Below are 13,997 nucleotides of genomic sequence, written 5' to 3'. Positions count from 1 at the left end.
GATAAGAGCGGCCAGACAAAGGTACAAAAACTGGATCAAAACACATAAAGGTTCAATTCTACAAAGAGACTCTGAGCGAATGCTAGAAAGCCTTCATAACAAGAACACCATAGACTTTTGGAATATTATTAATGACACACAAGCCCCCCAGGAGGCTTTACAAGCATCTATGGTAACGGAAGCAGCGTGGATAGCCCACTTTAAAGAGTTATATAAAGAAACCGAAAGACCACTCAATTCACATGATCCAATCATTTCAAAATGGGCACTATCTTTTCCCAAAGATGACATTTTAAGAATAATCAGCAAAGCAAAAAACTCAAGAGCTCCCGGGCCGGACGGCTTGACGAATTTTACAATTAAGCAACACCCTGAGATATGGGCAGAGGTTTGTGTGGCCCTCTTTCAGAGAGAACATTTCCAGCAACAGACACCACAATCATGGAAATCTGCCGTGATTATCCCAATGTTTAAAAAGGGGGACAGAACTTGCCCAAAAAATAATCGACCGGTTGCTTTACTTGATGTTTTAGGGAAAATGTATGCAACCATGCTACAGCACAAACTAGTAAAGTGGGCAAAGCTATCGAAACATGTAGATGTCAGACAAACAGAATTCGTTAAGCAGGTTGGCTGCTCACTGAATTTGTTGCTGTTGAATTTACTCAAAATGGAGGCGATTAGATCACAAACAACGGTATATCTCGCGTTCGTTGATTTTTTCCTATGCTTTTGACACGACCGATCAAGCACTTTTATCGAGCATAATGCATGCATGGGGGTGCCCGGAAGATCTCGTGGCTGCAATAAAAGAACTGCATACTGGAACCTCAATTAGAGTACGCCTGGATCGAACGGGCACTCTGTCGTCACCGATTAAAACATTCAAGGGAGTTGAGCAGGGATGTCCTTTGGCGGCGGCGATATTTAGCCTGTTTATATCGGACATTGGCAACTCCATAGAGGCAGTCAAATCCTTTCCTCCAAAGGTGCATAGATCACAGCTAAATTGGCCCCTCTATGCAGATGACCTCATATTGTTGGATTTAACACCAATTGGCCTGCAAAGGAGACGCGATGCAATTCAACAATATGTGGCTGAAAACCGTCTGCTCATTAACACGAGGAAATGTGAAATTCTGGTCCTCAGAAACCTCAAAGGCGGCAGGGCTAGACTCGCAAAAAGAACATCATGGTCTATGGGGCATGAAAAATTGCTGATTTCATCTTGCGTAAATACCTTGGAATGACAATTAGTTCCTCTCTTAATGATGGTCCGTGGATAACTGTGACAAAACGCAAATGTAAGCAACTGGCATGTCAAACTCTAGTGATAAAAAACAGACTTGGGAAATTTTCTCTGCTAGCGGTTTTGCGATTTTATCAACAAAAGGTAATACCGGTATTAATATACGGGGCAGAAAATGCTCTGGGCTGCTCATGGGAGGTGTGGTCCACGCTCGAGAATATCTTTTGGACTAAAGTACTGGGTTTACCGAAAGGAACAGCTACGACAGCCGTACGATATGAATTATCGCTAATCTCCATCCATGCGCGTGTTTGTTGGTGCCTGCTATCACTATATCGCAAAACAAAAGCATGTGAACGAATTCCGCAATTTGAAATTTTCCACAGTGCTATCTCGTGTGCACCAGGCGTTTTGTCAATGTGGCTGAAACGTTGCGAAACCCTAATGGCAGATTATGACATCAGGCCTGAGTTGCTCCAGGGTAATCTGAATGCAGCAAAGACAAAAATTTGGCGTGCATATTGAAATTTGACCTGTTCGAAAAAAAGCAGCCTCTAAGATGTTGAGTGAGGTACCACCGGAGGCCCGAGCATTTAACAGCTTGCAAAAATACATTGAATTCTTCCCCGATCCAAACGCCAGAAGGCTGTTTATGGGATTTCGGCTGAATGTGTTTCGAACCAAAAAACGTCTGCAGGCATGGACAGCCAACGCAAACTTGAATCCGATGTGTCGATGCTGCACACAGGAAATTGAAACCTTAAAACATCTGGTGCTATTCTGCAGTAATCTACGAATGGAAAAAACTCGACTTCTGGGGCCCTGGAGTGAGTCCCACCCGCCTCAAATGCTGAGGTGTGGTGGCAACAAATGTTTAATGGAAGAGACATGAAACTGGTACTGCCTTTAACACACTTTCTGGCGATAATCGAAAATCGGCTGCTAGTCCCAAGTGTACTTGGACCGATGTGAAGGCACAGAAAAAGTCTTTTGAAGTATGAGACTACAAGAAAGTTTAAACACACAGAACAAAAGGAGAGAGTTGGACTTGGTAAAGAGAAAGATTGTAAAGTGAGGTAATGAGCTATAAAGAAATGTTTATTTTAAAGGTTTGTATGCAAACCAATAAAATTACAAAAAAAAAATCATTACACTGCAACTGTAGATATTGTTGCACATTATATTGTTACTATGTATAACTTCTCTGTACGTATATACGGCGCTAACGCTCTATCCAAATTGTAACCATTACTGTATTGTACTTACCTTGTCAAGATATGCGCCCGGTTGCCCTTGGGCCTGGCTGCGCTATATAAATAAATAAAATACAAATACAAATGCAAATGGGTAGGGAATGTTTGAAATAGGTCTGTAGTTGGAGAGGTCTTCCACATCTCCTCCCGTGTTTCTGAGGAATGGTTTGATGTGCACCGATTTGAATGATTGTAGTACTTTCCCTGTTACGAGTGACCGTTTAAAAAGTTTTCTGAACAGTGTTCCAGTGGTGCGCCCTGTCTGAGGATGGATTTGTAAATGTCTGGGGGCAGGGATCCATGGAGGTCTGGGGGGTCCTGCTTTATTGCTATGTCTTACCAGCTTGACAAATGCCTCTACTGGTATTTACGGGAATCTTTGAAGTTTGTACTGTGGTTCCTTGTTTGGCGGGATTGGTTGTGTGTTTGGGTTGACCGGTCTGCTTTGTCTAATTTGATGGATGTCCCTAATCTCTTTTTAAAGTTGTGATGGGTTCCTCATTTAATTTATGATGTTGAACAGTTCGTTTTGTGTGTTGGTCGATACTGCATCAAGAGACTCTGTTAAGTGCCATTACGCGTAATACTGTGTTAAACAGGCAGAGGTGGGGAGAATGGCAGCAGGGTGGATGGGAGACAGAGGTGGGGAGAATGTCTGCAGGGTGGCTGGGAGACAATCTTTAGTGGCATTAAGATAAATACGGTGTTAAACGGGAAGGGGTGGGGATAATACCTGCAGGGTGGCTTGGAGACACTCTTTAGTGGCATTACAAGAAACACAGCGTAAAACAGGAAGAGGTGGGGAGAATGACTGTAGGATGGCTGGGAGAAACTATATAGTAGCATTAGAAGAAATAGGCCGTTAAACAGGCATAGGCGGGAGAATATCTGCAGAGTGGCTGGGCGACACTCTTTGTTGGCATTAGACAGGGTCAGATTGGCCCCTCCGTCTTTCGGCCCGTGGCCTGGCCGAAATTGTCCCTTGGGAGTGGGGCCGGTTTCTGGCCATGCCTGGGCCGGTTTGGAAGAAAATAAAATAGGGTTTTTTTTTCACATTTTATTTTTCTTTCAAAAACCATTTCATCCTTCTTAGGTCCATAAATGAGTACCAACACAGGTTGGGTGATATTGTATGCATATTTGTTCTATAAAAAAGAGCTGAAGCATAAGTTCCATGCAATGACATATTATCATTTGGCCTTAGACGTCTGCTTGGATTCACAGTCATTTAGTGTACTTAGGAACAATGCTATTTGATGCCACTTCCTGTTTTGTCAAGGGGTGAAAGGTCGTGTTTCATCGCTTCCTGGGATGTCCCTTGGGGTTGGGTCAAATGACATCACTTACAATGATGTCATCAGAGGTTAAGGGTCATGAGACGAGGGGTGGGCCACTTTTTTTGAGGAGAGGGGTGGGTCACTTTTTTTTTGGGTGACCGGCCCTGTTTCTTTTCCCAGTCCGACCCTGGCATTAGAAGAAATACAGTGTTAAACAGGAAAATGTGGGGAGAATGGCTTTAGGGTGGCTGGGAGAAGCTATTTAGTAGCATTAGGTGAAATACAGCGTTAAACAGGCATAGGCGGGGTCTGCAGAGTGGCTGGGAGACACCCTTTAATGGCATTAAGAGAAATATGGTATTAAATAGACAGAGGCGGGGGAATATATGAAGGGTGGCTGGAGGCAGTGGTGGGAAGAATGTCTTCAGAGTGACTGAAAGACACTCTTCAGTGGCATTAAGAGAAATACAGTGTTAGACATGCAGTTGCGTGGAGACTGCATCAAGGATAGTTGGGAGACATTTCGGGCATTTAGTTATGTAATGTATTGTGCATTTATAAGGTGCTTATACATCATGGACCTGATTCACGGAATAATTTGTGTGAAAAATAGGGTTCTTGTGCGCATATCCTTGTTCGGCGATTAATGGAATCGAATGCGGAGTACTTTTCCTGGACTTGCATGGAGTTTGTGTTGGCTCGGCACATCTCTGCGAGCCGTCGAGGGACTTGCACGAGCCTCCAAACACATCATGCTCGTGGCTTGCCCAGAGGGCAGGGAAGGGGCGGAACACCAAAATATGGGGAGGAACTTGTGGAAAAGTCGGTGTTCCGAACCACAGCCTGCATGCAGTCCCTCGCATGCCCACAATTGCATGGCACAAGATGCATTGATGGATTCGATCGCACAACCTCTCGACCGGGAAATGGCCACGGAAGTCCCTCATACGATACACCACCCGAAGGCAGGCGTAAATATACTTGTGGGTAGGATTTGAAGTGCAGAGGTTGGGATGCATGTCAGATTTCGGGGTGCGTGTACGAAACCAGGGTTCTGAATGTACTTAGGAATGCACATAAGCAGTGTAGTGTGGTGCAGGAATGTTTTACAGAGGTTTGCCCACAGGGACCCCGAGATGCAGGCCTGCTTGCAGGCGACCCCAGAAACTGTTTGAAGGGTGCGTGTATTCACACCCAGGGGAGCACGCAAAGGTGGCTGATCTGGATGTTTATGCTTTGCATGTGGGCGTGTCGGGGACGTTCCATCTGCGACTTGTGAATTTGGTTATTTGCGTGAACAATTACATGAATACACTGGGTGCACATTTTTCAATCTGTGTGCAGGCTTACGCAGTGCCCTTCTCTGCCCGCGGCTCTTGCAGGCTTTCTGCGTACATTTCCAGGAATCCGGCTCAAAGTAAATTGTGTTTCAAAGCGCCCACAGGGCAAACGAGGAGGGAACATGGGAATGAAAGGCAAATATAATAACAATAAAGAGAAAGAAAGAGACGGTCCTGCTAGGCCTTGCGAGCATTCAGAAGGTGCAAGTTAAGAGAAATACAGCGTTAAACAGGAAAAGGCAGGGAGAATGTCTGCAAGGTGGCTGGGAGACACTCTATCGTAGCATTAAGAGATAGAATGTTTTAAACAGGCAGAGGTGCGTAGAATATCTGAAGGGTGGCTGGGAGACACTCTGTCGTGGCATTAGTAGAAATGCGTTGTTGCACTGGCAGTGGTGGGGAGACTGACTTTCTAGTGAATCATGATGTCATGGGAACTTTTCCATACAGGCAGTGCTTTAAGTGGGGTCATACATTGATGGGGGTGGGGGACGTCATTTGGGTGTGTGGCTTACATGATGGGCGTGGCCAGAACATTACCATAATAAGGTACACAAACAAATATATAAATGTATGTAAGCATTTATATAATTGTATGCATATCTTACTACGGTTTTTCAAGCCATCTTTTATAAACACAGAAATACATAACATATTTCCATGTTTATAAAAGATGGCTTGAAAAGTACACAATTCAAGTCATCTTTTATAAATCTTTTCCGGCAGACAAAGCAAGCCCGAGACGCTTTATTAAAGATGTCTTGGATTGTATACTTTTCAAGCCATCTTTATAAACATAGAAATATTTAAAGATGGCTTGAAAAGTACACAATTGACCCTCGACGAGGGTCACGAGAGAAAGTTGCAGGGGTTGAGAAGCGCCAGCCAGCCACAGCATTGCTGAATTTGAGTGACGCTGTGGCTGGCTGGAACTTCTGTCTGTCAGCTTGCCTGACTTGGAAAATGCGAGCGCATCTCCCGTTGTGGCTGCAGCCGTGGTGGGATAATGTGTCCTACCTTGGCATGGTGGGAACGGGGGGCCTGGCAGGGCCCCGGCTCAGGCCCACATTTCAGAGGCTGCTGAGGCCCAGTTGGCCTCGACCCACTTAAAGCACTGCATACAGGGGTGACATTTTAGGTGAAGCAACATGGAGAAGCACCATATGGTCCACTAGCCACTGTTTCCTGAGAAATACTACCGGAAAGGAATCAATGTGTGAATGACCACCAAGGTGGCACCCTACAGTGGGAGGTATTCTGGGGAGATGCGGTCAGTGAGTGAGCCTCTGGGGTGGTCCTCTATCTCGGGAGTCACTCTCTGTGAGGCCCCTTCAGACAGAATCTCGTGGATGTGATTGGAAGGCCTATGTGGAGAGGACATATTGGCATTGATTGGAAGGTCTCTTGTATCTTATTGACTGTGCATCGGAGAGGGTTGTTGAAGGGCTGCTCCTGAAATTGTCCTCTGTGTCGCATTAAGCGCCATTTTGAATTACACCGCCTGGGTTGACGTCTTACATGCGATAAGGTTCTCTTAGCATACAAGAAATCGCCTACAAAGCAAATATTGCTACAGAGAAAAGATCCAAGTGTCGCACTGAATGTTTGAATTCTGATAAGTTTCCCTATCAGCTTTTGAGCCACAGATCAGCCTCTCCTGAGGACGACACAAGCGCCAATAGTAAGGCCTGGCATTGCGTATCGCGCCCCGCTCTACCACCTGATTGGTAGAATGCGCTCTGGTCTATGTATCTATATATGTTATTTATAAAGCAGAAGTCGGTACAAAGGGCATGCACCCAGGGCTTCAAAGAAGAGTGGAGGGGTAGCGGAGTGGCTGGGGTGTGTAGGGAAAAGGGAGTGAGGGTAATTCCTGTGTGGGAGAATAGGGATGAGGGCAGTGATCAGCAATTGGCGAGATGTTCTTTGAAGCGTAGGGTCTTTGGGTCTTTCCTGCAGTGTAGGCTGGGAGGGGCTGAGGGGTGTAGGAAAAAGGGAGTGGGGGTAATTCCTGTGTGGGAGAATAGGGATGAGGGCAGTGATCAGCAATTGGCGAGATGTTCTTTGAAGAGTAGGGTCTTTGGGTCTTTCCTGCAGTGTAGGCTGGGAGGGGTTGAGGGGTGTAGGAAAAAGGGAGTGGGGGTAATTCCTGTGTGGGAGAATAGGGATGAGGGCAGTGATCAGCAATTGGCGAGATGTTCTTTGAAGAGTAGGGTCTTTGGGTCTTTCCTGCAGTGTAGGCTGGGAGGGGTTGAGGGGTGTAGGAAAAAGGGAGTGGGGGTAATTCCTGTGTGGGAGAATAGGGATGAGGGCAGTGATCAGCAATTGGCGAGATGTTCTTTGAAGAGTAGGGTCTTTGGGTCTTTCCTGCAGTGTAGGCTGGCAGGGGCTGAGGGGTGTAGGAAAAAGGAAGTGGGGGTAATTCCTGTGTGGGAGAATAGGGATGAGAGGAGTGATTAGGGATGAGAGGAGTGATCAGAAATTGGCGAGATGTTTTTTGAAGAGTAGGCGCTTTAGGCTGGAAGGGCCTGTGCTGGTCCTCACTGGCCACCTGTGCCAGAGGTAGGGTGAAGAGCACGAAAAGTCCTGGTGCCTGAGTACTGGGGGGAGTGGGGCGGGATATGTGGAAATAGTGTTGTTGGACGGGCAATGATGGGGTGGGCAGCTTTGGTGTAGGGTAGGATGTCTGGCATTTGGTGGTAGGGGTCTTTGGACAGGGGCGATGGTTGTATATTTATGTTGAGTTTATATTAGAGCCTGTGATGCTATCAAGACATGATCTATTTGTGTATTGGAAACTTGAATTAAAACAAGTTTAAATAAATATATAAAGAGAAAAGGCCTGGTTCCTGTTTTTTTTCCTTCTTGTGGCTGCTTGTTTCCAGCCTGGCAATGCCTTGGCTATTAGTGGGGCACCGCCCTGGGGGGACGGTGAGGTTCTTGGTCCTGTACCTTGGTGTTTCGCTTGTGACTGATGTGTAGGTGATGCTGGCAAGATTGAACATGATGTGTGCCTGAAGGGGCAGTCAGAGCAGCATCTTGGAGATCGGAGTGGTAAGGGGGGCTCAGCGCTGAAGAAGCCCCCCTGGCGGCGCAGCATACAGTCAGCCCGTTTGCAGACGAGGCACGAGCTCATGAGTGCAGCCCTGAACCGGCGGTGACACCTACTCTGCACCGTCCCAAAGATTAACAGGAGCCGAGGGAACGATGGGGACTCACCCACAATGAGTCACAGAGGCTCACCCACAGAGGGTAAATGGGCCTAACCCTAGGAAAGGCGGTGTGTATGCGTGCCCTCATGGGACTCATTTAAAGAAAGCCACAGGGCCAACCCAAGGCAGAGGTGTATTAAGAACAGACATGTGTGCTGGAAAACATGGCACTCGCTGCAGTCAGGAGTGCTGTGAGGGGAGCAATTGGGCTCGCATATGCACAGGGACTCAGTGCAGGGCGCCCCCGGGGGCCAAATACAGTGCACCAGCGGAGCAAACTCAGAGAGACACGTGTGCATGTGTCTGAATGTATATGTTTAATTGCCGTTCCCGGGGGCTTTATGAATAACACAGAAATAAGTGGGCACATAGTCCTGGAGATGGGGGGCAGGGACGTTGGGGACAGGCACCGAGGACAGCACATAGAAAAGGATGAGTGCTTGCAAAGGGAGGACTGGCCCCCTCCAGACACAGGTACCAGACTAAACCCACAGGGGAGGAGACACGTGGAAGGGGTGTGAATGGCAGCACGCACGGGGCTCCCGGGGTATTTGGCATTTCAGGGGGAAGCACAAACGCAATGTCTCTTGACCCTATACGATATGCGTTATTATTAGCTAACACACAGGCACTCGGAAGATCTGCCTTATAAGGATGGCTGGTGGACTGGTCCACTCAGAATCCAACCTGTGACGGCACGTTTCACAATGATAATAATAGCAAGTGCTTAGCTGACTGAGCTACCTCACCACCTAGCTGATATGAAATAAGGGTGTGTATGCATACCGAGGCTTCACCCCAAGACAGCCAAGAGGACTCATTCGTAGAGAGTCCCCAGCACTTACTCATGAACGGCCAATGAATGAGACCTCACAGGATTGGTAGCCCCGGATTCCGAATCCAGGGAACTCCAAGCAGCCGCACTGGCTAGCTGCGCCCAGCCCCGGAGGCGAGCCTGCGGCCTTGGGAGAGCTCTGCGCATGCGTGTCTTTGCGTGCGTTTAGGCACATTCAGCTGCAATGGAGGAGTGTGGCTGCAGACGCAGCAACACGCGGGCGATCGCGGCTCTTATCTCCGTTTATCATGCTGCAGATGGTGCATTAGAAATGGGAGGTTACCAGACATTTGGTCGAATGCATTTGATCGAATTACAATATGGTCGAATCAATTTGGTCGAAAAAATGGTCGAATTATTATTATTTTTTTTTTTGGGGGGGGTCCCCCCCAACCCCTGTTTTTGGTGTTAAAACACCTTTTTTTTACCTTTTTTTACCTATACTAGAGCAAAAAAAAAAAATACTTAAAAAAAAAAATTCGACCAATTTGTCATTCGATCAAATATATTCGACCATTTGACTGGACAGCCTAGTGTGGAATAATGACTACAACAGGTGATGGTATCCTGCATTGTCTTTCACTGTTTCTTTAGGTCTTAAGGCCTAGATAAGGTTGTTTGGACTCCCATTACCTTGCATACTGATAATTGTAGCCTTCCATCCAAGTACTAAAAGAATACGTTTTATTAATGAACATGAACATAAGTGTAATACGCAGAGACCCTCAAACCACCATCTTCTAAAAACTCAATCAGGCTCTTGAACCAAGTGTGGAGATGAATGGCAGGCCTCCTTCCCCAATAGAGTGACATATATCACAGCTATGAATCCCCTGATCCACGTTTGGAGGCTATCTGAATGACTTCATACGGTTCTTGGTTACACATACTTTAATATTAGGGTGAGTTTGGGGGGAAACGAAATAAGCAACAAAGCGGTGTGCATATTGCACTTAGTGTTTCACGCCTAAAACCATTTCAACACAGACATACTTATCACATACCACGATCTGTGGTCTTTTTTATGTTTCCAAAGTACTTCTTGGTTTTATGCAAAGCAGCCTGGAACCATCACCAGTGCTATTTGTCCTCTTCCCCCTTTTTCATAGGGGTATTTTCAAAGTGTGCTGTGGTAATGTATCAAAGTGTCCATGTTGGAATGAGCATTGTTCAATTTTTAAAAAGGCCAATTCATAATGTTAGTAAAATTACATAATTTCATTTTTTAAAAGCTTCTTTTGGCGAGAATAAAGACAATTGTTTTTCTCAATATCTATTTCCTTTGTGGAAAGGGTCGCACTCACATTAAAACCGATGATCTTTTTCTCCTGTGAGAACCGATACAGCATGCACAAAAACGAATACATACCCCTAAAAAAATCGAAAATAACAAACACAGCTGTAGCCACTGCAGCCTGGTCCTCTCATCCCTTGCAAGATCTGTGAGAACCTCGGCAACCCCCCACGGGGTCTATCTGTGTTCCCGTCGCCTCTCTTCGGATGGAAAATGCACCTTCATTGTGATGGCAACATTCCTACAGGACACACGCAATGACGATTTCAATGTATGCCTCCAGCTTCCCAGGTGGCCCCCACCTCCGAGGATGCCTCTGTTGCGCGGTCATTCTAGGTTTGATCATTAAAAAAAAACACAGGCCACCCACCTCCCCCCCCCCTTCTCCCCCCACCTTCTAGATAGATGCATTTCTTCTCTCGTTTGTCAGAAATGGCTGGGCTGACTCTAGCAAACATGCTCCTGACAACCTGACAATGGGACTGTTGCCCACAGAGCGAAAGAGACATGAATAGAGCAAGAGACAGAGAGAGAAAGAGAATGTAGGGAGAGAGAGAGAGAGGGGGGGGGGGGGGGAGATATTAGGTAGTGAGAGAAAGAAAGCGGGAGCACACGCTAGATTAGCGTATGGTGCTCCCACTTAGCGTGCTTTCATGATGCAGGGAGAGAGAGAGAGCGGGGTGGATTGTAGGTAGTGAGAGAGAGGGGGAGATTGTAGGTAGCGAGAGAGAGGGGAGAGATTGTAGGTAGTGAGAGAGAGAGGGGAGAAATTGTAGTTAGTGAGAGAGAGAGAGAAAGAGAGAGAGGGGGAGAGATTGTAGGTACTGAGAGAGAGGGAGACAGATTGTAGGTAGTGAGAGAGATTTAGGGAGAGAGAGAGAGAGAGAGAGAGAGAGATTGTAGGTAGTGAGAGAGAGAGGGGGAGAGATTGTAGGTAGTGAGAGAGAGGGGGGAGAGATTGTAGGTAGTGAGAGAGGGGGAGAGATTGTAGGTAGTGAGAGAGAGAGAGAGAGAGAGGGGGAGAGATTGTAGGTTGTGAGAAAGAGGGGGGTGAGATTGTAGGTAGTGAGTGAGAGAGAGAGAGAGAGAGAGAGAGAGGGAGAGAGAGATTGTAGGTAGTGAGAGAGGGGGAGAGAGATTGTAGGTAGTGGGAGAGTGGCAGTATATATATGTGTTATGTATTTGGGGTAGGGGATTGGGGTGGCAGGGAGAGTTGGTGAGGGTGGGTTCGATGGGGGCTGAGGGAGAAACCCCATTAAAAAAACAAATCTGTGAAAACGGCTGCTTTGAAAGCTACGCGGTTAAAATGCCAACGTGTAAAGTGGCCGCAATAACAACACGTAGAACCCGCACACCTGCCAAAAGTACTGTTACCAGAACGAAGAATAGATTCGCGGGTTGGTTTACCATCTGATTTGTTATTTCATATTAGTAATTTTCACACTTTTCAAAAACGTATCAATTGTCTGCCAAGTCCCCAGGCTTGCCTTCACCATCGCCCCCCAAACCCTGCCTCACCCCCACAGAACCCCAGAGTTATTCCATTTCCACCACTAAAAGAGAGGCTAGGGATATACCCAAGAGGCAAAAGGACTCGCCCCTGTGGGCACTCACCCATCCAAAGAAAGCGTCAGGGACTCACCCAAAGCAAACCAAGGGGACACACCATAAAAATACCCAGGGACACATCCACGAGGGGGAAACTTGAGAAGGAGTGCACCCACATCTAAAGATCGGACAACAAAGGGTCAAAGGACAAAGGCATGGGGTCAAAGCCCTCAGATCCCACAGAGAAGCAGAAGAGAAACTCGCACTTTCCCGAGCTACCGGTCCACGCACTTTATCCCAGAGAGAGAGGATACAACGAACCTTTCAAAGAGACGACCGACAGAACCCTGGGCGTGTGTGGGGAAACGAGCGCCACCCAGACCCCAGCCACAGATGTTGCACAGAATTGATTGGTCCCCTCCCCCTTCTAGACGTCTACCCTGTAGACATCTCCGCCATCTTCCCGTGCTTGAAGAATAATGCCGGACACGACCTTTAAATCCTTTGCAAGACCCCTTTACGCGTTACCCACCAGCACCTGGACCGTCTCAACTGTTTGTGTCTCGCTCATACCTATTTCACCCACCTGATGTTTCCTTCAACAAAAGCGTTCAGAAACACAGAGAGCCTCGTTGGAGGTGCAGTAGCAAACACCTACACGAAAGAGTATCCGGGTGCATGCTGGACTCACCTACTGAGAGTGGCGTGGACTCACTCATCTAGACTCACAAGGACTCCTGTAATGCCACGTGTCTAGAAGGTGGTCCATATACAAGGGACGGACACGCATCCCCATTATGTTATGTTAAAGCTTCTTTTACCGTGCACTGTTGCCACCTGTGTGGTCTCTTGACGCTCTGGTGGATTTGTAATGCCAGGAGGGTGGTGGGTAAGTTAGTAGGACTGAGCAGGGGGAAAAAGAGCAAGAGAGCTGTGATGTGCTGTTGGTAGCTTCAGTTCAGAGAAACCGGTCACTGAGCGTAGGTGGGCTTTTCAGTTGGTAGTCGCCATGTGGTGTTGTGCAAGATTATGTGTGGTTTGTTTTGTTGTCGTGATTAATACAAGCATATAGCCTTGCCTAGCTCCCGGTGGTGCCCCCAGAATTCTTTCCTAGGGGTGGCCTGATGGTCACTGGAAATCTTGGGGTGGCACACCAAAACAAACACCTAAGAGGCAATCGGGCCAGTGGGGGCCGGAGGACAGCGTTTTATAACAGTGGCCATGGCCCCCTTGGCCAGCCCTTGGTGGCGCCTCTGCCTCCCTCTGCCTGAAATGAAAACTCCTTGCCCCATTTCCTTCCCTCTTACTTCACCCTTGCTCAAGCTAATCTTCCTAGCAGACGGTGGTCCGCTTATCTCCGGCCGGGGCACAATACACCTCGGAGAAAGATTCAGCATTTCAAAACAGCTGCAGTGGTGATTCGGCTCAGTACAAAAGCATAGTAACATAACTCCCCATCAGATGGACATGCAGCCCAGGGACTTACCCACAAGAAGCAGAGCTAGTGTGAGGCAGAGGCCCAGAAAGCCACCTACTGCCCAGCCGGTGCGCCTCATCCTCCCGTTGCCAGTGTGTTGATAGTCCCACTCCATGCTCGGCTCTCCTCATACAACTGTTGAAGCCAGCCGCGCTCCGGCCCTTATCAAGGGGGTGTGGACACATCCAACAGCAAACATACTGATAAGAGCTGTGATTGCCTGATTCCTCAACGCTCTCCCATCCATCAATGGCACGCTGCCTGCGCGTCACGCACTGTTGACGCACTCTATTTTAAGGTCGGGCGTCGCAGCATAGTCATTATTATTGTCATATTATTACATTTCTCAAACAAAGTGACCCAGCAGAACATCATTTTTTTTTCTTGTCTGGGAGTGTCATGGGCATTAGAAAGGTAAACTTAACTTGGAATTTCAATGAAATCGTGCCATGGCACCCATACTGTTCTGGGCTGTGGGATGGGAGGGACTTTAGGCTGCAAGATACAGTAGC

At 47.4% G+C, this 13,997-nt stretch overlaps 1 protein-coding gene across 1 annotated transcript in view; it reads right to left on the bottom strand.

Moving 5' to 3' along the window:
• The window catches only part of LOC138568751 (pneumococcal serine-rich repeat protein-like), a 139,897-nt gene extending 126,276 nt beyond the window's left edge, over positions 1-13,621 (bottom strand). Inside the window, exon 1 of the mRNA XM_069646538.1 lies at positions 13,495-13,621. Coding sequence (XP_069502639.1) covers positions 13,495-13,600 — 106 coding nt within the window. The 5' untranslated portion in view covers positions 13,601-13,621. The remainder of the gene's footprint in view (positions 1-13,494) is intronic.
• Between the last annotated feature and the right edge of the window lie 376 nt (positions 13,622-13,997).

This window comes from Ambystoma mexicanum, chromosome 1p, assembly GCF_040938575.1.
Source record: "Ambystoma mexicanum isolate Mex_15411 chromosome 1p, UKY_AmexF1_1, whole genome shotgun sequence".
NCBI lineage: Eukaryota > Metazoa > Chordata > Amphibia > Caudata > Ambystomatidae > Ambystoma > Ambystoma mexicanum.
Note: the sequence above shows the minus strand (reverse complement) of the source record. Positions and strands in the feature narration are given on the sequence as shown.